This window comes from Jaculus jaculus, chromosome 4 (genome assembly GCF_020740685.1).
Source record: "Jaculus jaculus isolate mJacJac1 chromosome 4, mJacJac1.mat.Y.cur, whole genome shotgun sequence".
NCBI lineage: Eukaryota > Metazoa > Chordata > Mammalia > Rodentia > Dipodidae > Jaculus > Jaculus jaculus.
The window spans coordinates 125,473,049-125,497,615 of record NC_059105.1 but is presented as its reverse complement, the minus strand read 5'-3'; the positions used below and the strand labels follow the sequence as shown (position 1 = coordinate 125,497,615).

The 24,567-nt window shown below is 38.7% G+C and overlaps 1 protein-coding gene across 3 annotated transcripts in view; it reads left to right on the top strand.

Annotated features, from left to right (window-relative positions):
• Ppp4r3b (protein phosphatase 4 regulatory subunit 3B) overlaps positions 1–24,567 on the top strand; it is a 107,272-nt gene that overhangs the window by 43,342 nt on the left and 39,363 nt on the right. For 2 of the 3 annotated variants that reach the window (XM_045146836.1, XM_004668962.2), the window contains exons 4-7: positions 1,063–1,686; positions 10,010–10,087; positions 12,183–12,299; positions 14,376–14,492. In XM_045146836.1, the coding sequence (XP_045002771.1) occupies positions 1,063–1,686; positions 10,010–10,087; positions 12,183–12,299; positions 14,376–14,492 (936 nt within the window). The remainder of the gene's footprint in view (positions 1–1,062; positions 1,687–10,009; positions 10,088–12,182; positions 12,300–14,375; positions 14,493–24,567) is intronic. The other variant, XM_045146837.1, reaches the window with a different exon arrangement.

Genomic DNA, 24,567 nt, shown 5'->3' with positions numbered 1-24,567 from the left:
ACAAAAATATTTAAAAAAAAAAGTAGTTAGAGAACATCATATTTTCTTTCTCATGCAAGGAATTTAGTATGTTTTGAATTTTGCAATATCTCTTTTAAGCCAGTGTAATGGTGTGTTTGGTTGCTTTAATAGTCACACTTAAGGTTTGGGAGAATATAGCTAAATGGCAGAGTGTGTCTGGCACTCATGAGGCTGCAGGTTCAATCCCCAGCATCAGAGGATAGGGGAAATCACACTTAATTATCAAGGCGGATCAAGTTGTCACCTACTATAAAAGATTGCAAATTGGTAGGTACTGGAAAGTTATTAAACAATTGCTTATTTTTACATGATTTGTATCGATCTGTATCATATCTGTTGAAATATCCATGGTATCAAGGATCAGAGTTAACCTAAAGCATTAGTTTTGAAAAAGTTTAGGTGAAATGAAGTATAGTTATTTAAAGACATAAATAATTGACAATAAACTTGTCATATTTTACATCCCCCCAACTGACTTCACTTTTAATTAGCAATGACTATGTTACAAGTATTGAAGCTCTTCAAAGCTTTTTTTTTTTTTAAATTTTTATTAACATTTTCCATGATTATAAAATATATCCCATGGTAATTCCCTCCCTCCCCACCCCCACACTTTCCCATTTGAAATTCCATTCTCCATCATATTACCTCCCCATTACAATCATTGTAATTACATATATACAATATCAACCTATTAAGTATCCTCCTCCCTTCCTTTCTCCACCCTTTATGTCTCCTTTTCAACTTACTGGCCTCTGCTACTACGTATTTTCATTCTCACGCAGAAGCCCAGTCATCTGTAGCTAGGATCCACATATGAGAGAGAACATGTGGCTTTTTTTTTTTTTTTTTGAGATAGTCTCTTTTAACCAGACTAAACCTCAACTTGTAGCCAAGACTGGCCTGGAATTACAGGAGTGCCACTGTGCTCAGCTGTGTGAGGTATTTTTGTATAAATTGAATGGCCAGTGATTTGATTTACAGAATGTTAAAAGTATTTTGTATTTTTTAAAATAATCAGATACATTTGGGTGTTTTTAGGTTCAAGGTAAGGACCCATCAGTAGAAGTCACACAAGACCTCATTGATGAATCCGAAGAAGAACGATTTGAAGAAATGCCAGAAACTAGTCATCTGATTGACTTACCCATGTGTGAACTCAATAAACTTGAAGAGATTGCTGATTTAGTTACCTCAGTTCTCTCCTCACCTATCCGTAGGGAAAAGCTGGCTCTGGCCTTGGAAAATGAAGGCTATATTAAAAAACTACTGCAGCTGTTTCAAGCTTGTGAGAACCTAGAAAACACTGAAGGCCTGCACCATCTGTATGAAATTATTAGAGGAATCTTATTCCTCAATAAGGCAACTCTTTTTGAAGTAATGTTTTCCGATGAATGTATCATGGATGTTGTGGGATGCCTTGAATATGATCCTGCTTTGGCTCAGCCAAAAAGACATAGAGAATTCTTGACTAAAACTGCAAAGTTTAAAGAAGTTATACCAATAACAGATTCTGAACTAAGGCAAAAAATACATCAGACTTACAGGGTACAGTACATTCAGGATATCATTTTACCTACACCATCTGTTTTTGAAGAGAATTTTCTTTCTACCCTTACATCTTTTATTTTCTTCAACAAAGTTGAAATTGTAAGCATGTTGCAGGTAAGTAAACTATTCTTTACCATTCCTTTTTTCAGATATTTAGTTCATTTTTAAACGTTCTGCATGATGTAGTAGTTGTTATGTTTAAATTTTGTATATTTTTAAAATAATTTTTATCTATTTGAGACAGAGAGAATGAGAATGAATATGGGTACACCAGGGCCTTCAGCTACTAAAAATGAACTCCAAATGCATGTGCCACCACCTTGTGCATCTGGCTTACGTGGATCCTGGGGAATTGAACCTGGGTCCTTTGGCTTTGCAGGCAAACACCTTAGCCACTAAGCCCCAAAATTTCTGTATATTTTAAATTAAGTTTGGTTATATAGAATATGCAATTTTACCACTTTTTTTTTTTTACCACCATTTACCACTTGTATAATTAATTTGCATTCATGATGCACAGTACTCACCTCCATTGCCAGAACTTTTCATCATTCCAAACAAAACAATGCTCATTAAATAGTAACTCCATGTATCTTCTACCCCCTGGCTCTTGGTAATCACTATTTGGTTTCCTGTGTCTATGAATATGCTTATTATAGATACCAGTGATAGAACTTTCTACCTATTTCTACAGTGCTGGGCCCAAACCACTTTCTGTATGGTAGGCAAGCGTCAGCCAATGGATCCTGGCCTTACGCAGCTAATCACCCTTGTAAAGATTTAGATAATTTGTAATATTAGATTCTGGTCAGTTTCTTATAGCTGCCTTTGTTATTTCCTTATCAGTTGCTACATTTTTGGAGCAGCTACTATGTAGTCAGTATAGTGCTTTTCAAGGTATGGGCAATGGGCCCCTCAAAGTCCCTGAAACCCTTTCCGAGTCTGTAAGGTTTTTCCTTTTCTAGTTACATGTTAATAAGAGGCAGTACTGTTTGTATATTTCACCTGAACAATAGACCACTACAAATTGAAGGCCAGACATTAAAAATATTTTATATATATATGGTAGAGATCACCCTTTTCTAATTTTTTTTAGTTTGAATCATAGGCGTTTCTCATAAAACATCAATGTGTACATATAATGACTTTAAAAATATTTTTATCTATTTATTTGCAAACAGAGAGAATGGCCATACCAGGGTCTCTAGCCACTGCAAATAAACTCCAGATGCATGTGCCACTCTGTGCCTCTGGCTTTATGTGGCTACTGGGAATTGAACCTGGGTTATTAGGCTATGTAGGCAAGCTCCTTAACTGTTGAGCTATCTCTCCAGCCCCATATGACTTTTTTTAGTGTTCTGGTTTTTTTTTGTTTATTTTTTTTGGCAGTAGGGTCTCACTCTAGCTCAGCTGACCTCAAATTCACAGTGTAGTCTCAGGGTGACCTTGAACTCATGGCGATTGATCCTCCTTACTCTGCCTCCCAAGTGCTGGAATTAAAGGCATGCACCACCACACCCAGCCCCATATAATGACTTTACAAAAAAGAATTTATAAGCTGGGCATAGTGGTGCTTTAATTCCAGTTCTTAGGAGGCAGAATAGGAGGATTGTCATGAGTTTGAGGCCGCCTGGCAGTATACAGTAAGTTTCAGGTCAGCCTGAGCTAGAGTGAGACCCTACCTTGGGGGGAAAAAGACTTTATGAATCTTTCCAAATGCCTTATTTGTGATTTTGATAAAAATCTGTAAACATACCCCATATAATAAATATTCTTTGGGGCTATATAATTTCCAGATTATAGGGATTCTGAAACCAAATAATTGAAAATCTCTAACTTAGCTGTTGGACACATTAAACCAGTATTCACTTCTTAAAAAATGTTTTTTATTTAGTTGAGAGAGAGGGGGAGGGAGGGAAGGAGTGAAGGAAGGAAGGAAAGAAGGAAGGGAGAAAGGGTGAGCTAGGACCTCTAGCCACTGCAAATGATCTCCCCAACATTTGCTACCTTGTGCATCTGGCTTACATGGGCCCTGGGGAATTGAACTTGGGTCCTTCACAGGCAAGTGCCTTAACCACACTACTAAGTCATCACTCAGGCCCAGTATTCAAACTTTTGTTTGTTTGTTTGCTTATTTATTTATTTTTGGTGTAACTTTTTTTCTTTTTACTTTTTTGTTTTATTTTCATTTATTTATTTGAGAGTAACAGAGAGAAAGGGAGAGGGAGAGAGAGGAGGAGAGAGAGAATGGGTGTGCCAGGGCCTCCAGCTACTGTAAACGAACTCCAGACGCGTGCGCCCCCTTGTGCTTCTGGCTAATGTGGGTCCTGGGGAATTGAGCCTCGAACCAGAGTCCTTAGGCTTCACAGGCAAGTGCTTAACTGCTAAGCCCTCTCTCCAACCCTAATTTTGGTTTTTTGAGTTAGGGTCTCACTCTAGTCCAGGTTGACTTGGACTTCACTATGTAGTCTCAGGGTGGCCTCAAACTCACAGTGACCCTCCTTACCTCTGCCTCCCAAGTGCTGGGATTAAAGCGCTTAACTGCCAAGCCATCTCTCTGGCCTTGGGCCTCTTCCCTTGCTTTTGTCTTCATGTTTTTTAAATTTTTAAAAAGATATTTGATGGGAGGGGGTAGATCATAGATGAGCCTAAACAATGGTACCAAACTGCCTGTATTTGCTGAAAAGAAAACTAATAAATTAAAAAAAAAAAAAGATATTTGATAGAGAAAGTGTGTATCTGCTAGGGCTTTTTTGCCATTGTAGACTAACCCCAGATGCCCGTGCCACTTTGTGCTTCTGGCCTTATGCCCGGCTCTAATTTTATTAATTTGTGTCTCTTCTCTCTTCTGGTCAGATTTGCTAAGAGTTTATCAGTCTTGTTTATCCTTTCAAAGAACCAACTCTTTGTTTCATTGATTCTTTGGATTTTTTTTTTTTTTTTTGGTTTCTATTTCATTAATTTCTGCCTTAATGTTTATTATTATATCCTGTCTACTGATTTTTGGTTTGCTTGGTTCTTTTTCCAAGGCTTTCAGGGGGAGCATTAAGTTGTTTACTTGTGGCCTTTCTAGTTTCTTAATATAAGCACTCACAGCTATAAATTTCCCTCCTAGGACTGCCTTCATTATGTCCCCAAAATTTGGAATGTTCTGTTCTCATTATCATTTGACTGTATGAATTTTTTTATTTCCTTCCTGATTTCTTCATTGACCTATTCATCATTTAGTAGTGTATTGTTTAGTTTCCATGATTTTGGGTATGCTTTATAGCTTTTCTTGCCATTGATATGTAGTTTGATCCCATTGTGACCTGATAGATTGCAAGGAATTATTTCAGTTTTCCTGTATTTGTTAAAATTCTTTTGTATCCTAATATGTGGTTTGTTTTAGAGAATGTTCCATGTGCTGCTAAAAAGAATGTGTATTCTGTAGCATTTGAATCCTATGTATCAGTTAGGTCCATTTGTTCTATGTCCTCATTTAATCCAGATGCCTTTCTGTTTATTTGTTTGTTTGTTTATTTATTTTTGAGGTAGGGTCTCACTCTAGCCCAGGCTGACCTGGCATTCACTATGTAGTCTTAGGCTGTCCTCGAACTCATGGTGATCCTCCTACCTCTGCCTCCTGTGTGCTGGGATTAAAGGCATGCGCCACCAGGCCCAGCTGTGTTTATTTTTTTTTAATTTTTTTCTTTAGTAATTGAAGTTTTTTTTTCACCTGTTTGTGAATTTTTTCAATATAAGGATGAATATCCTGCTTCATTTGGATGATATGTCCTGTACATATATGTTAGGTGCATTTTTTTCTATGACCTCAATCCAAATGCCTCTATTTTTTTTGCCAGGATGCCTTGTCAATTGTTAAGAGTGGGCTGTTGAAGTTACCCACTACAACTGTGTTTGGTGTTATGTGACCTTATTTCTAATAATGTTTGTTTGATAAAGTTGAGATCCCACTTGTTAGGTGCATATATAAGTTTGTAATGTCCTCCTGGTGGAGTGTGCCTTTAATCAATATAAAGTGACCTTCCTTATCTTTCCTAACTAATGTTGGACTGAAGTCTACGTTGTCAGATATTAGGATAGGATAGCAACCCTTGCTTGTTTTCTAGGCCCATTTGCTTGAAACACCATTTTCCAACCTTTCACCCTAAGATAGTGTGCAGATAGGTGAGTTTCTTGGAGGCAACAAATTGAAGGATCCTGCTTTTTAACCCAGTCTGCAAACTTGTGTCTTGGTTGGGGCATTGATGCTGTTGATACTAAGAGTTACTATTGAAAGGTGTGTGTTTATTTTTGCCATTTTGTTTGTAGTTCTTCTGTTTTTACCTTTGTTCTCTTGTATTAACTAGTATTTGAGTATGGTTTGTTTTTACCAGGTTCCTTATATGTGTGCTTTTCTTTCTCGTCAGCATGGAGGATCCTATCAAGTATTTTCTGTAGAGCTGGTTTTGTCTTCAAATATTCCTTTAGCCTGCTCTTGTTGTAGGATGCAGGATAAAGTAACCTTGGTTGACAGTTGTTGGAATACATCATTCCAAGCGCTTCTGGCTTTTAAATTTGTGTTGAGTAATCTGCTATGGTCCTGATGGGCTTGCAGTATTATTATCAGTCAATCTGATGTTACAAATTTTCAAGGGAGGAGCTTAAGATGGTAGGTGTGGCTCTTAAGACTCTCAGTGAGTCCCTAGATGTTGGGTTTGCCTGTTATGAGAGTATTCAAGTAGGCTGAGTGGGGAAAAATACATGCAGATTCTAAAATTTAACTAAACAATATGCACATTCAATTAAAAACAGTACAGAATATTTATGTTGGAATAAAACCAGATTCACTTAACAAAGTCAAAGTCCCTTAGGGTTTATGTTGCCCCACACCCTTAACCCTGTCTACTAGGAGACTGAGATTTCTTGTCTGTTGAGGGTTCCAAGTCAGCTTGTGACCAAGTGAATCCCTTTCCTAATGAACAACAGAAGAGGAAACAAAGGCACTATAAATCAGGAAGCAACAAATGACAAGTCCAGATAGATATACCTTATTTAAGAATGGTAAATCCAACCATCCATCAGATTTAACATACAACTTCACCTGACATAGAAAGTACAATTAGCACTTCCGATTGAAGCCTATATCCTAGGCTTATTTGGCAGGTACTGACCTGTGTAATCCCAGTTGCCTTTTGGGATTGTTTTGATCTCAGTTATGCTGTGCTCCCGCTTGGGTCCTTCTTGCTGCACTGTGGGCTCAAGTATGCTGGCTGGGTCGCTGGATCGCCGCTCTGGCTACTTGGGCCAAGATGCCAGGTGCTGTGCAGGTGAGCTCCCTTCCCCAGGTCTTGTGCTTGTTGGTGCTTGCGCTGGCGGTGGGGAAGCTGTGGTTGGTGACTAGTTCAACCACTGGTCCAAGTGATCCTCTTCCTCACTAGTCGCTCCTCTGTTCTTCCTTACATTTGAGTTTGCGAGCAGGCCTGTGTGAGTGAGGAATCATCTGGCTTTTCCTGTTGTCTGTGGCCCCATGGATCTGGTGCTGCTCCTGTTAGAGCTGCTTCTGCCTGCCTATGTGGGCTGTAGACACTGGATCTCTCCTACTTCTCTGCTGCAGTTGATAATTTCTTATTCAACTCACTTTTTAGTAGAAATGTGTTTTTTTTTGTTGTTGTTGTTTTGTTTTTTAAGGTAGGGTCTCACTCTAGCTCAGACTGACCTGGAATTCACTATGTAGTCTCGGGGTGGCCTCAAACTTATGTCCATCCTCCTACCTCTGTCTCTTGAGTGCTGTGATTAAAGGCCTGTGCCACCATGCCCGACTTGCTGGCTTCTTTTTTTCCTACTCTAGGATACTTTGCATTGTTCTTATGCTGCCATCTTAACCGGAAGTCCAAACAGCTGGGTTTTTTTTTTTTTTTTTTTTTTTTTTTGGTGTGTAACTAATAGCTTTATTTATTTGCTTATTTTTCTTTCCAGATTTTTTTATTAACAACTTCCATGATTATAGAAAGTATCCCATGGTAATGCCCTCCCTTCACCCACTTTCTATTTTGAAACTCCATTCTCCATCACATCCCTTCCCCCTCTCAATCAGTCTCTCTTTTGTTTTGATGTCATGATCTTTTCCTCCTATTAGGATGGTCTTGTGTAGGTAGTGTCAGGCACTCTGAGGTCATGGATATCCAGTACAGCTTTTGTCTGGGGGCAGCATGTTGTAATGAATCCTACCCTTCTTTGGCTCTTACATTCTTTCCGCCATCTCTTCCACAGTAGACCTTGAGCCTTAAAAGGTGTGATAGAGATCTTGTAGTACTGAGCTTCTTCTCAGCACCATGGTGCCTTCTGTGACATCCCAAGGTCACTGTCATCTGAAAAGAGAAAATTCTGTACCAAAAGTGAGAGTAGCATTAATATAATGGTATGAACATTAAGAGAAGTGCTTACTGGGCAGTTTGATAAGCAGAGTATATACATTTAGCCAGACAGCAGCAGACATTACACCCCTAGGGCTCATGACTACCCCTGTTTTAAGTTTTCAGTATCAGTGTTGTATTTCCTCCCATGGAGTGGGCCTCCTGTCCAATTAGAGGGAAGTTGGCTCATTTGGCCTGGCTGGCAGTGTCCACTGGATCTGCACTGGTGATTTCTCTTTTTCCCATTGAACTGCATGCAGAATGGCTTCTTCCAGCTTCCTGTCAGCTGGTCTATGTGGAGGAGGTTATCAGCTCAGTTCCAGCAGGATTTCTCAGTGGCCTTGCAGTCCAAGTATGTGGAGTCTTCAGTGATAGGGTCTTGCCATCTATTCCTGGTGGGAAACGAAGGGCCTTGGCCATGGCCTATAATGTTTTGAGAGCATCAGGGACCTCCCTGGCCAACTCACTGGAAGGTATCCCATCCCTGGCACTGAAATTTTTCTAGCAACAATCTACAGCTCCTGAGCGTCCCACTGCCCAAAAAAGTAGGTTTCCATATGATTTGTTTCTATCCTCTTAGATTTTGATTAGCCCTTCTTCTACCTTTCCTTTACTTAATCTCTTCCCCTGACCTCACTTGGACCTTTTCACCCCCATTAATCTATTTTTGTACTTAAATATATTCAATACCATCCTGTTAAGTACCCTCCCTCCTCTTTCTTTCTCCTCCCTTCATATATCTTTTCTAGCTTACTGGCCTTTGCTACTGAGTTTTCTTCTTACTTACACAGAAGTCCAATCATCTGTAGCTAGGATCCACATGTGAGAGAGAACATGCAATGCTTGGCTTTCTGGGCCTGGGTTACCTCACTTAGTATAATCCTTTCCAGATCCATCCATTTTCCTGCAAATTTCAAAGCATCATTTTTATTTACCGCTTAGTAGAACTTCATTGTATTAATGTGCCATATCTTCATTATCCATTCATCAGTTGATGGACATCTCGGCTGGTTCTATTTTCCAGCTATTGTGAATTGAGCGGCAATAAACATGCTTGATCAAGTATCTCTAAGGTAATGAGATGAGTCCTTAGGATGTATGCCTATAGCTATATGCTATAGCTGGTTCATATGGTAGATCTGTTTTTAGCTGTCTTAGGAACCTCCACACTGATTTCCACAGTGGCAGCTACTGTTGTGTTTTGTTGTTTAATTTTACCCTTGAAGGTTATAACATTCACCACCCTGCTTTTTTTGCTAGGCCACAGGTTAATATGTGTTCTCATGCTATTACAGAGGGGTTTATAATCTTATTTGCTACCTCAATTCAGCTTTTTGCATTGCTATGCCTGTGCCCTATTGTGTTCTTCTTTCTGGTTTACTGTGAACTTTCAGAGTCCCAGACTTGTTTGAATTGTGTTTATGAGTAAATAGAATTTGAAAATGTCTAGAGAGATGGCTTAGCAGTTAAGGTGCTGGCCTCCAAAGCCAAAGGACCCTGGTTTGATTCCCAGGACCCATGTAAAACCAGATGCACAAGGCAGTACATGCGTCTGGAGTTTGTTTGCTGTGGCTGGAGGCCCTGTAGCATCCATTCTCTGTCTCTGTTTCTCTCTCTTTTTTCGAGGTAGGGTCTCACTCTGGCCAAGGCTAACCTGAAATTCACTATGGAGTTTCAGGGTGGCCTGAGACTACTACCTCTGCCTCCCCAGTGCTGGGATTAAAAGTGTGTGCCACCTTGCTCTCTTTTTTAAAAATAAAATAGAAGAGTTACTGAAATGTGAAATGAAAGTTGATATATTTGCTATTGCAGTAAGTCTGGAACATCTATTTGTTTTAAAGTCCTTTATAGTGACATTTCTAAATCTATTTGTAACTGGAATGGTGTACTCAAATTTTACAAAATTATAAATAAATCTAGCTCTAATGCTAAAAATTCTGTGCACCTTTGTCTGTTTTTATTAGACTTTGTGTAAATCACATAAATTGATACAATTTTATGCTCTGGTTAATACCTTATAGTAATTTCTTCTCATATAGGAAGATGAGAAGTTTTTGTCTGAAGTTTTTGCACAATTGACAGATGAGGCTACAGATGATGATAAACGGCGTGAGTTGGTAAGTTATTCAGCATTTCTAAAATTTGTCCTTTTTATACAGCTTTTGAAAAACTCTGGTGTGTCATTATCCAAGCTTATGACTGCCCCCCCAAACAAATGAGGAAATTTGAATGTCTTTTAAGTCGTCAAATCATATAGATTGTGATCTTTGTAGTTTTAGATACTTATGAGAGAGGCTGTTTTTAAAAAACAACATGCAAGGAAACACTTCTTAAATGAGTCAATGGCAACTAATTTGGCTTCTTAGAAATGTTTCTATTTTTAATGTGTTCATAAGTGAGCTTTTTATTTTAATATTTTATATTTATTTATTTATTTGACAGAGAGAGAGAGAGAATATGAATTGGCATGCCAGGGCCTCCAGTCACTGCAAATGAACTCCACACATGTGCAGTCCCTTGTGCATCTGGCTAATGTGGGTCCTGGAGAATTGAACCTTGGTCCTTTGGCTTTGCATGCAAATGCCTTAACTATTAATCTGTCCCTCTAGCCCAGGATTATTTTTTTAAGATGTGATAATGTTTGAGGGGAAAGAATTACAGTTGACCAGATATCTACCCTTTTTCCAATATAATCAATCAAATTCGGTAGTGTTTATAAATTAATGTATATGAGTAGCCACAGGATAGTGTCTCTTGTCACTTCAAACAAACACCAGGTGCTTGTACCACTTTGCAAGTAAGCTACCTTTAACTGCTGAGTCATCTTTGCAGTCCTAAATGTGGAAATTTTACAAAATACTGAAAGATTGTTGACTTAAAATCATTATCTTTGGTGTATTTAATAGGCTATTGGTTTCCTGATTATTGTATCAAACTAGAGAACCTTTGGTGGTCTCTTCCAGTCTTTAATACTTTAGAGCTCTCTGAAAGTCCAACCACACGTTTAGTATGGTTTTTATGCAAATGTCTTAAATATATTCTTTTTTGCAGTACAGTATTAAAGAGAGAATCACTGCTTGACAAATAATGTAAATTTTATTTATTTATTTATTTTGGAGATAGTGTCTTGCTCTAGCCCAGTTTGACCTAGAATTCACTATGTAGTTTCATGGTGACTTCAAGCTCATAGTGACCCTCCAAACTCAGCTTTCTCAATGCTGGGAGTCAAGTTGTGTGCCAGCATGCCTGGCACATTTACTTTTGGATTGTTGTTTGTTTTTTTAATTTTAAAAACACCTTATTGTGTATATTTATATTTTTATTTATTTTTATTTGAGAGAGAGAATGGGTGCGCCACAGTCCCTACGTGCTGTAAATGAACTTCAGATGTATGTGCCACCTTGTGCATCTGGCTTAGTCCTGGGGAATCAAATCTTAATTTTATTTATTTACTTATTTGAGAGGGAGGGAGGGAAGAAGAAAGAGAGAGAGAATATGAATGGGCACACCAGGGCCTCCATCCACTGCAAATGAACTCCAGATACATGTGTCACTTTGCACATCTGGCTTACGTAAGTCGTAGAGAATTGAGCATGGGTTCTTTGGCCATACCTTACCGCTAAGCCATTCTTCCAGCACCCCCAATTTTTTTTTGTTGTTGTTGTTTGTTTTTTGGTTTTTCGAGGTAGGGTCTCACTCTGGCTCAGGCTGACCAGGAATTCACTATGTAGTCTCAGGGTGGCCTCAAACTCACGTTGATCCTCCTACCTCTGCCTCCCGAGTGCTTTTTTGTGTGTTTTTTGAGGTAGGATTTCGTTCTAGTTCCGACTGACGTGGAATTCATTATGTAGTCTCAGGGTGGCCTCAAACTCACAGTGATCCTCCTACCTCTGCCTCCTGAGTGCTGGGATTAAAGATGTGTGCTACCTGACACCCTAGGTTTTTAAAAAGAGATGAAGTTGGTTTGATAGGATATTAGTATGTAGCCTAGATTGGCCCCAAATGGCTTTGTCAGTCCCTGGAGTGCTGGCTGGGAATATAGGTAGGTATATGCCACTAGACTGGGACCCAATTTTTACTGTAGGTTTTGAGGAGCCAGGATACATGAAAAGACAATATCCTCCAGATGGGTGAATTTCACATTATAATAGATAGTATTATAGTGTGCCCAAATTTATTATCAACTTCTCACTTTAATTTTTAACATTACAGGTTAATTTTTTCAAGGAATTTTGTGCATTTTCTCAGACATTACAACCTCAAAACAGGGATGCGTTTTTCAAAACTTTGGCAAAATTGGGAATTCTTCCTGCTCTTGAAATTGTAATGGTAACTATGTGGTTTCTTTCTATACTTTTTGAAATTTTGAATTTGTATAGATTTATATTATGGATGGGAAAATACTATATCACAGTTTTAAAATTGGTACATTCATTTAAATATAGCACGACTTAAGGTTTTTCAGACTTAAGTTTAACAATACTGTATTTCATAAAAACTAGTATGAAATCTTTACTTTTCATGCCACTTAATGGATTGAGGACTTACTGTACCATGTGTGCTAGTGCTGCATTATCAAGCTAGGGCATGGTTCTTAGACTCCAGTTACTTGAGTCACAATGGATAACATTGACATTCTTCATAAAAATTTAATCAAGGCCTAGTGTGGTGGCGCAGGCCTTTAATCCTACCATTAGGGAAGGAGGAGGAGGATCATCGTGAGTTCAAGGCCACCCTGAGACTACATAGTGAATTCCAGGTCAGCCTGGGCTAGAGTGAGACCCTACCTTGGAGGAAAAAATCAGCACCTCAGCACTGAGGAGTCTGAAGCAGGAGGATCACTATGAGTTTGAGGCCAGCCTGGTGATTTCCAGGTCAGCCTGCTAAGAGAATGAGATCCAACCTCCAGACACCACCACCACCACCACACTGCACATAGACACACACGCGCCCACTCACGCATGCACGCACCTACCAAAAAAGAAAAAAAAAAACAGAATACACAACCCTAATCAAAATGTTAACTGTGTGTAGGTAGGAGGATCTCTGAGTTTGAGGCCACCCTTAGACTACATAATGAATTCAAGTTCAGCCTAGGGAGAGACCATACAACAGGGTCAAAAACAAACATACAAACAAAACAACAGTAACAAAAAACCAACAGGGTTTGGAGAGACGGCTCAGTGGTTATAGGTGCTTGGTTGATATCAGGCAAAGCCTGATAGTCTGGGTTTGATTCCCCAGTGCCCATTAAAGCCAGATGCACAAAGTGGTACATGCATCTGGAATTTGTTTATAGTGGCAGGAAGTCCTGTCATACCCATATTCTCTCTCACTGCCTCTTTCTCTCTAATTCTGTCTCAAAAATTTTTTTGAAAATAACAACAATAAAAAAAAAAATCAGGGCATGGTGGCACATACCTTAATCACAGCAGAGGTAGGAGGATTACTGAGTTCGAGGCCAGCCTGAGACTACAGAGAGAGTTTTAGGACAGCCTGGCTAGAGTGAGACTCTACCTCAAAAAACAAACAAGCAAAATAATAACAATAATAATAATAATAAATAATTAATTAAAACAAACAACAAGGATTATAAAGTAATGTTTAAAGATGCTATTAAAAACTAAAACCCAGTAGGGGGATTATTTAAATATATGCAAAAATTAAATGGTATCTTCTAGGTCAGCCTGTGCTAGACAAAAACAAAACAAAACAAAGATTAAATGATATCTTCTAACTAAAGTCTTTCAGAATCTCTTTTGTTCTGCATTTGGTAAGTATGACTTTGAAGACACATTAGGAGCATTTTAATCTTTCTCATGATTTAGTTTTCTTTTTCTTCTAAGATTTATTTTTATTTATTTATTTCACTTTAGCCCAGGCTGACCTGGAATTCACTAGTAGTCTCAGGGTGGCCTTGAACTTATGATGCTCATCCTCCTGCCTCCCAACTGCTGGGATTAAAGGTGTGCCCCACCATGCTCAGCTTTTTTTTTTTTTTTTAAATTGTTTTTATTGTGCTTTTAGTTTCTTGAGATAGGGCTGTATAGCCCAGGCTGGCCTCAGACTTGGAGCATTCCTCCTGCCTCACTCTCCCAAATGGTGCAATTATAGTCATGTACCACTACAACTGTTTCTGTACTGATTCAGGTATTTAAACTCAATAGATACTTCTTTGTGAAGGTAAAAAATAAAATTAAAAAAACCAAAAACTGGATTTAACCAGTGAGCTGCTTGAAAATTATAATATTTACAAAAAGAAGGAAAGGAAGAAAGTGATGGAGAGGTTAGATATTTGATTGCAGTTCAGTGCCTTAATTCAAACATTTGAGAGGTTATGTATGGATATGCAAGAGTAACTTTTATATTCAGTCTTTATTAATAACCCAGCTTTCTTTTCACCAGGGCATGGATGATTTGCAAGTCAGATCAGCTGCTACAGATATATTTTCTTATCTGGTCGAGTTTAGCCCATCTATGGTTAGAGAATTTGTGATGCAAGAAGCCCAGCAGAGTGATGATGTAAGTAATAGTGCTGCAGTTCCATGTGAATTACCTGTGCAATAAAACTTATTACTGCAAGAAAATCATAGCCATAATCTTAAATTTTAAGTATAGAATTTACATTATTTATATCTTTGGGAAGCCCAAAGTATGTGGCCATTGATTTGTTTTTGCAAAGTAAAAACAGAGGTCCATACTATATTGGAATATGTTGTGATTGAACCACATTCTTTGTTTTGCTTGGTGTGGATTTTGGGCTTGTTTTGTGTTTTAGTTTGATTTGAAGCAGGGATTTACTTTGTATCCCCGGTGGCTCTGAGGATTGTAGCAATACTCCTGCCTCAACCTCCCAAGTTCTGAGATTACAGACATTAATAATTAGGCCTTCTAAATCAGATTCAGATACAGCCTTTTAAATTTTTTAAAAATGTTTTATTTTTAAATTTTACTTATTTGAGAGAAAGAGGCAGAAAGAGAGTCAGGGAAAGAAAGAGGGAGAGAATGGGCATACTAGGGCTTCCAACTGCTGCAAACGAATTCCATACTCTTGTGCCACCTTGTGCATCTGGTTTACGTAGGCCCTGGGTAATCAAACCTGGGTCCTTTGGCTTTGCAGGCTACTGCCTTAACCACTAAGCCATTCCCTCCAGCCCCAGGCTTTTTAATTTGAAGGACTAATGAAAAGCATTTCAGTTCTTTGAGAGATTGATAGGCCAAGTGTTTATTTTTTATAACTAAGAATTTGCTTTCGTTTGTTCAGTTTCTGTTTTTTTTTTTAAGTAAATTGAAAGTTGAATAATGTATTGTGCTTTTCTGTTGTAGAAGTATTTAAGTAAGCATAGTAAAGATGTATACCTGAAATTTAAGTGCTTTCCTTTTGTAGTTATCTTCAAGTAGCTGGGACAAAAACCCAACCAGAAATAGCTGATGAGAGAAAGGGTTTATTTTGGTTTATAATCTTGAAGGGAAGCTTCATGATTTCAGGGAAAGTGTGGTAGAGCAGATGCTGACATCACCTCTGCCACAGCAGGTGGTAACAGCAGCAGGAAAATGAGGTGAACTAACACTGGCAAGCTAGGGACTAAAACTCAAGGTTCACCCCCTTGGTGACATACCTCCAGCAAGCCTCCATCTCCCAGATTGCAACCAATTGGGGAACTAAGCATTCAAAACACATTAGTTTATGGGGACATCTGATTCAGACCACATTTTCTATATTACAATTACATTGGGTTCCTTTTTTTTTTTTTTTTTGCTGGCTGTTTATCTTTCCTGAACTTCCAGGTACTGGTGGGCCTCCTCAACCCCTCCCACATGGGCTCTCTACCCCCCTCATCAGGAGCTCTCTGCACTTTCTTCTCTTTGCTCTCTAAATCACTTTTCATGGTTCAGGCTCATACTCACATCCCACATGGGCTCCTCATCTAGGTAGGTTCATCTACTTGCTCTTCCTTGGTTTTTGGACTCTTGATCTCTCTCTCTCATATATTCCTGAATAAAATTGTAATGGTTCATTTTTTTTAAAAAAAAAAAGCATTAGTTTGGAATAGAAGTATAAAATATCATGTCTTTGTTAAGGAAGATTTTTGATTACCTGTTTTCATTTAATACAAGAATTACTATGAATTTAAGTTTTTTTAGGCTTTGTGCTTATTTCTTAATGTCTGCTTATATTTTTGCTTTTTATCTTTGTAGGTTCTGGTTCAGTTTTTTGTTTGTTTTGCTTTTTGAGAGTCTTGCCATGGGCCGCAGGTTGGCCTCATACTCATAGTCCTGCCACTCCACAACTGGTTTCCAGCATTTCATGAAAGCAGCTTGGAATAATGTTATAGTTCAGACAGTAAAAAAGTAATACTTTGGGTTTTGTGGTTCACACCTGTAATCCCAATACCTGGGAAGCTGAGATAGGGTTGCCACAAGTCTGAGACAAGTATGGACTACAGAAGAAGACTTTGTCTCTGAAAACTAAAGGAACAAACAGGGAGGGAAGAGAAAGTTTATATATAGGTATTATACTATTTTTTATTTTTTTGTTTTGTTTTGTTTTGTTTTGTTTTTTTGAGGTAGGGTATCATTCTAGCCCAGGCTGACCTGGAATTCACTATGGAGTCTCAGGGTGGCCTCAAACTCAAAGCCATCCTCCTACCTCTGCCTCCCGAGTGCTGGGCTTATAGGTGTGCACCACCACGCCTGGCTATTTTACTATTTCATACAAGAGATTATCATTCTAAGCTCTGGTATATACAGGGTGGTAATCCTGGAACTAACTCCCTGTATCTGTCAAAGACAACTATACTGTTGAGTGGACTCAAATCATATACTCTGGCAATTTTGGTTGCTGAGCTGAGTACCTTCTTGGGTCATAGTATCTTGCCATTCCATACTTCTCTGTGCAACATGACCTCTAGATCAGATTAAGAGGATACTAAGCTTGTATCCTGCAGCTCATTTGATTTCTTAGTATCTTTTCTGATGCCTTTAAATTTTTTAAAAATATTTTTATTTTTTTAGGGGGGGAATGGGTACACCAGGGCCTCCTGTCAGTTTGTGTGTCTGTGTAGATATTGGGAAATTGAACCCGTCTCTCAGGCTTTGCCAAAAAAATAAAAATAAAATAAATAAAAGTGCCTTTAACTGCTGAGCAATCTTCCTAGCCCCAAAATACTTTTACTTCACTTGTTTGAGAGAGGGCAGGAGGAAGATGACCTTCTGCCACCATAAAGGAGCTCTGTATGTATGTGCCACTTTATACATCTGGCTTTTCTTGGGTACTGAGGAACTGAATGAACCTGGACCATCAGGCTTTCAGGCAAGGGCTTTTAAGTGCTGAGCTGTCTTCCCAGACCTTTTCTGAAGCCTTTTGCCTTACCAGCTGAAATTTCATATTTTTTATGTTATTTATTTTTTAAAGATTATTTTATTTATTTGTAAGGGGGGGAGAGAGAGAAAGAGTGAGGGAGGGAGGGGAGACAGAGAGAATGGGTACATCAGGGCTCCCTTGTGCATCTGGCTTTTGTGGATACTGGGGAATTGAACCTGGGTCCTTTGGCTTCACAGGCAGGTACCTTAACTGCTAAGCCATCTCTCCAGCCCTTTTTAATTTTTAAAAAAATTTTATTTATTTGAGTGAGAAAGAAAGGCAGATGGAAATGGGCACATCAGGGCCTCCAGCTGCTGCAAATGAACTCCAGATGCATGTGCCACCTTGTGTATCTGGCATACATGGATTCTGGGGAGTTGAATCTGGGTCTTTTGGCTTTGCTGGCTAATGCTTTAACTGCTAAGTCATCTCTCCAGCCCTTGCTTATTTTTTGAAGGCCTTAGGTCTCACCCACCTTGTATTCAGTGATAAACTGCTGTAGATCTAGGGTAAGGCTCCTAGTGTTTCAGTGACATAAACAAAAAGGTAATGTATCTTCCCCCAGCATTACAGTTGTGTTACTTTTGTTTGGGAAAATGAACTTCTCATGTACGGCAGCCGGCAGCCGTGGTGCACTAATTTCCAGGCAACACTGACATGGCCCTGGGCATCTTTTAGCTATTGTCAGCACTGGTTCCTTCCCAGGTATGACTAAGGCTTTCCTTAAGGGCTCTTTATAGCTTTTGTAACCTGCTTCCTGTTTGTATGAGTTCTATAATGGTGGTTTTAGAAATTGAATGATCCCAAACTTGCTTACTCTGAAACTTACTTGACAGTTAAGCTCCCTCAATTATATAGTAGATTTCCAAAGATCTAAGTATACTCCTTAAACCTGAAGTTTTTTTTCATCTAGTGACCTTTATTCTTTCTCAACTTTGTCTTGAAAGTATCCTAATGAGATCATCATAATTATACTTTTATGTTGCAGAGTATTACTTTAGAAGGTCTTATTTATTTGTGTATTTATTAGAAATGGATTTTGTGTAACCCACACTGGCCTTGAACTGTCTTTGTAGCTAAGGTTAACCTTGAACTTCTAGTCCTCCTGCCTCTGTCTCCAGAGTCCTGTATCTGTGCTGAAGATCAAACTGAGGGCTTTCCTTTTTCATGGTAGGCAAGCACTTTGCAACTGAGCTGCAGCCTCAGCCCCTTTTAGAAGGTCTTAAAAGCCTTCAATACATAGTGTTTTGTTGTTTTTTTTTCCCCTGAGACACTATATTCTCTGTATCTTGCTCACTATAAAATATGTAAACTGTCTGTATCTTTATTAGCCAGTGATGGAGATTTTCAGTCAAAACAGTTCCTCTTTCATCCCTGTGTATTTTGCTACTGGTAGATATATTTGCAGAATCTGTAAGAAATTAGGATTGAGAAGACAAAATATAGAGGTAAAAGCCAGACATAATCTCTCAGGCCTATAATCCCAGTATTTGGTAGGCTGAGGAGGATTGCTGTGAATTTGACCTAGGGTTACATACATAGCAAGACCTTGTCTCAAAAAATAGAGCGGGGCTGGAGAGATGCTTGGTGCTTAAGGTGCCTGCCCATAAAGCCTAATGATGAGAGTTTGATTCCCCAATCCTTGCATCTACGCAAAGCCAGATACACAAAGTGGCACATGTGTCTGGGGTTCACTTGCAGCAGCTAAGAGGCTCTGGTACACCCATTCCCCCCCAGCACTCCCTCTGCCTCTGCCAGGCATGGTGGTACATACCTTTAATCCCAGCACTGGGGAGGCCAAGGTGGGAGGATTGCTCTGAGTTGGAGGCCAGCATCAGCCTGGGCTAGAGTGAGACCTTACCTCAAAAAACAAAACAAAACTGTATGTATGTATGTATGTGTGTATGTATGTATGTATGTATGTATGTATGTATGTATGTATGTATATCAAGCAAACAAGACTGTTGAAATAAAATTTCAGAGCCAGTCTTTGTTATTCAACCCCCCAGCATTCAGAAGGCTGAGGTATAGAATTGTCACAATTGCCATGAATTTGAGACCGGTCAGGGCTACACTGAGACTCTGCATGATAAAACAAACAAAAAGTTCTGGTTTTTTTCAGTCAGTATATGAGCTGTATCTTGACAGTCTTTCTTGATCATGGTACATTTATGTAACTGTAACTTAAATCCATTTTTTTTTTGTTTGTTTATTTTTATTTATTTGAGAGTGACAGAGAGAGACAGAGAGAGAAAGAGGCAGAGAGCAAGAGAGAGAATGGGTGTGCCAGAGCTTCCAGCCACAGCAAATGAACTCCAGACGTGTGAGCTTCCTTGTCTATCTGGCTAACATGGGTTCTGGGGAATTGAGCCTCAAACTGGGGTCCTTAGGCTTCACAGGCAAGTGCTTAACTGCTAAGCCCTTAAATCCATTTTTTTTGTGATTATTTTTGCCTACTTTTAAAAGGTAAATTCATGTGAAGAGTATATATGATTGAGCAAATTACTCAAGGTCTTAAAGTTACAAGTTGACAGTAATTTAAAGCAAGTAATGCCTTAGCACTAGTCTATTATTGGCTTTCTTTACCACTTAGTAATATCTTAACATTTTGTATGAAGTATTTGCTAAACATACCAGAATAAAGCAGAAGCAGATTAATATGGAATCTGCTATCTCTTCCTCTATTGAAAGAAGGCCTGTGTCTGGATTAGTAACAGAGCTTGTAATCTTTCATTGAAATTTATAACTGATACACAGAATTTATGGGTACATGTGATATTTTATTTTATTGTATGCAAACATTGTGGGTTTGCTTGTTTATCTGGCAGTACTGGTGACCAACCCAGGCCTTTTCTAGGAAGAAGCTCTACCCCTTAGGTTCTCAGTTCTATAAACATATCTGCCTACTTACTTATTTGTCACTTCTTGCTAGGCATATTATCTCTGCCTGTAATCCCAGTACTTGGGAAAGTGATACTGAGGCAGGAGGACCACCATGAGTTCCAAACTAACTTGGGCTACATGGTGAGACCCTGTCTCAAAAATAAAAGAGGCCTAGAGAGTCTGCTCAGTGGGAAAATGCTTGCTCAGCATGAACCCATGGTTTCACTTGTTAGTATTGAAAACAAAAATCAAAACATGGCTTTGTGAATTTTATTTTATAAGTTTTCTTTGAAAAAAATTTAATGCATTTCTAATGCCATAATAAAATTGGTGTCCAAAGTTTGTACATGACAGATGATGAAGTTTCAGTACTTTGCAACCATCTAGTTTAGTTGGTTTTTCCTTGTATTTAGTATCACAAACAACTTCATGTGATTTTGGTAACATAGGATCTAAGGATTGGGAAGGGCTAGCAAAACAACATACAATCACAAAGTACTTTAAAAAGACTTAATATGGAGTGGTGGTACAGACCTTTAATCCCAGCACTGGGGAGGCAGAGTTCAAGGTCAGCCTGGGATACAGTGAGACTCTACCTCAAAAAGAAATTAAAAATGTAAAATAAAAAGAATTTATTACCTAACCAACTTCTTCCAAGTTAAGGCATTAATCTTGGTTCCTTTCCTTGATGTACCATCTTCCTAAATATTAAACATATATACTAACTTACTACATAAGACATTTAAAAAGTTATCCATTTTGAGAGAGCAAGTGAGACACACACACACAGAGGCAGATAGAGAGAGAGTGAATGGGCAAATCAGGGCCTCCAGCCACTGCAAACAAACTCCAGACACACGAGCCCCCTTGCGCATCTGGCTTACGTGGGTGCTAGAAAATCAAACTGGGATCCTTTGGCTTTGCAAAGCCATCTCTCCAGCCCCATAAGACTTTTTTTTTTAAATGTGTGTGCAGGTGTATGAATGTGGAGGTCCGAGAACAACCTTGGGTGGTGTTCTCAGGAACACATCCAAGTATTAGTCTCTCATTGGCCTGGAGCCCACCAATTCAGTGACTGGCCCAAATATCCCAGTGACCTCTCCTGTCTATGCTGCCCAGCACTGGGATTACAAATGCACACCACTATACCTAGCATGTTCACAAGGGTTCTGGGTTCAGAGTTAGGTCCTCTTGCATGGCAAGCACCTTTTTTTTTTTTTTTTTTTTTTAATGGTGGTGCACACCTTTAATCCCAACACTTAGGAGGCTAAGGTTGGAGGATCGAGTTCAAAGCCACATGAGATTATACATTAAATTTTAGTTCAGCTCAGCTAGAGGAAAACTCTACCTCAAAAAAAAAAAAAAAATCAAAAAAAAAGGAGGGGGGAGATACAAGCTGGGCATGGGGACATACACTTTTTTAAAAAATTTGTTTATTTTTACTTTCAAACAATTTACTTGCTTCTAAAGCAGTAAAAACAAACAAACAAACAAAAACCCTAAATAACAATGGCCAACAATACGCCTTAAATTTTACAGTAACTACATAAGAATATCTTTTCCCCTTAAAATTATTATTTCTGTCATATTGACATGCTCAAAATTTAAGGGGAGTGTTTCTGATGCTTTTTTTTCTTGTTTTTTTTTTTTTTTTATTAACATTTTCCATGATTATAAAATATATCCCATGGTAATTCCCTCCCTCCCCACCCCCACACTTTCCCATTTGAAATTCCATTCTCCATTACAATCATTGTAATTACATATATACAATATCAACCTATTAAGTATCCTCCTCCCTTCCTTTCTCTACCCTTTATGTCTCCTTTTTACCTTACTGGCCTCTGCTACTAAGTATTTTCCTTCTCATGCAGAAGCCCAATCATCTGTAGCTAGGATCCACATATGAGGGAGAACATGTGGCGCTTGGCTTTCTGGGCCTGGGTTACCTGACTTAGTATAATACTTTCCAGGTACATCCATTTTTCTGCAAATTGCATAACTTCATTTTTCTTTACCGCTGAGTAGAACTCCATTGTATAAATGTACCACATCTTCATTATCCACTCATCTGCTGAGGGACATCTAGGCTGGTTCCATTTCCCAGCTATTATAAATTGAGCAGAAATAAACATGGTTGAGCATGTACTTCTAAGGAAATGAGATGAGTCCTTTGGATATATGCCTAGGAGTGCTATAGCTGGGTCATATGGTAGATCAATCTCTAGCTGTTTTAGGAACCGCCACACTGTTTTCCACAATGGCTGGACCAGATTGCATTCCCACCAGCAGTGTAGAAGGGTTCCTTTTTTTCCACATCCTCGCCAACATTTATGATCATTTGTTTTCATGATGGTGGCCAATCTGACAGGAGTGAGATGGAATCTCAATGTAGTTTTAAATCTGCATTTCCCTGATGACTAGTGACGTAGAACATTTTTTTAGATGCTTATATGCCATTCGTATTTCTTCCTTTGAGAACTTTCTAATTAGCTCCATAGCCCATTTTTTGATTGGCTTGTTTGATTCCTTATTATTTAACTTTTTGAGTTCTTTGTATATCCTAGATATTAATCCTCTATCAGATATATAGCTGGCGAAGATTTTTTCCCATTCTGTAGGTTGCCTCTTTGCTTTTTTCACTGTGTCCTTTGCAGTGCAAAATGTTTGTAATTTCATGAGGTCCCAGTGATGGTCCCAGTGATAATCTGTGGTTTTATTGCCTGAGCAATTGGGGTTGTATTCAGAAAGTCTTTGCCAAGACCAATATGTTGAAGGGTTTCCCCTACTTTTCCTTTAGCAGTTTCAGAGTTTCAGGTCTGATGTTAAGGTCTTGAATCCATTTGGACTTAATTCTTGTGCATGGCAAGAGAGAAGAATCTATTTTCATCCTTCTGCAGACATATATCCAGTTTTCAAAACACCATTTGCTGAAGAGGCTCTCTCCTCCAATGAGTATTTTTGGCATTTTTTTTTTAATTTTTTTTATTTATTTATTTGAGAGTGACAGACACAGAGAGAAAGACAGATAGAGGGAGAGAGAGAGAATGGGCGTGCCAGGGCTTCCAGCCTCTGCAAACGAACTACAGACGCGTGCGCCCCTTGTGCATCTGGCTAACGTGGGACCTGGGGAACCGAGCCTCAAACCGGGGTCCTTAGGCTTCACAGGCAAGCGCTTAACCGCTACGCCATCTCCCCAGCCCCATTTTTGGCATTTTTATCGAATATCCGGTGGCTATAGCTACTTGGGCTTACATCTGGGTCCTCTATTCTGTTCCACTGGTCTACATTTCTGTTTTTGTGCCAGTACCATGCTGTTTTTGTTACTATGGCTCTGTAGTATAGGTTAAAATCAGGTATGGTGATACCACCAGCCTCATTTTTGTTGCTCAGTATTATTTTAGATATTCGAGGTTTTTTGTGATTCCAAATGAATTTTTGGATTGTTTTTTCTATTTCCATGAAGAAAGCCTTTGGAATTTTGATAGGGATTGCATTAGATGTGTAGATTGCTTTAGGTAAGATTGCCATTTTCACAATATTGATTCTTCCAATCCAGGAACAAGGCATGTTTTTCCACTTTCTAGTGTCTTTTGCAATTTCTCGCTTGAGTGTTTTAAAGTTCTCATTGTAGAGATTTTTTACTTTCTTGGTTAGGTTTATTCCAAGGTACTTTATTTTTTTGGATGCAATTGTGAATGGGAGTGATTCTCTGATTTCATCCTCTGTGTTTTTGTTGTTAGCATATATGAAGGCTACTGATTTTTGTGTATTTATTTTGTATCCTGCTACATTGCTGTAGGTTTTGATCAGCTCTAACAGTTTGCTAGTAGAGTCTTTAGGGTGCTTTATGTATAGAATCATGTCATCTGCAAATAATGATAACTTGATCTCTTCTTTTCCAATTTCTATCCCTTTTATGTGTGTCTCTTGCCTTATTGCTATGGCTAAGACTTCCAAAACTATATTAAATAAAAGTGGGGACAGTGGACACCCTTGTCTTGTTCCTGATTTTAGTGGAAAAGCTTCCAGTTTTTTCCATTTAGTAATATGTTGGCTGTAGGCTTGTCATAAATAGCCTTTATTATATTGAGATATGTTCCTTCTATTCCCAGTCTCTGTAGGACTTTTATCATGAAGGGATGTTGGATTTTGTCAAATGCTTTCTCTGTGTCTAATGAGATGATCATATGATTTTTTTTTTTTTTTTTGTGGTGGCACACGCCTTTAATCCCAGTACTCGGGAGACAGAGGTAGGAGGATCTCTGTGAGTTTGAGGCCACTCTGAGACTCCATAGTGAATTCAAGGTCAGCCTGGACTAGACTGAGACCCTACCTCAAAAAAAACAA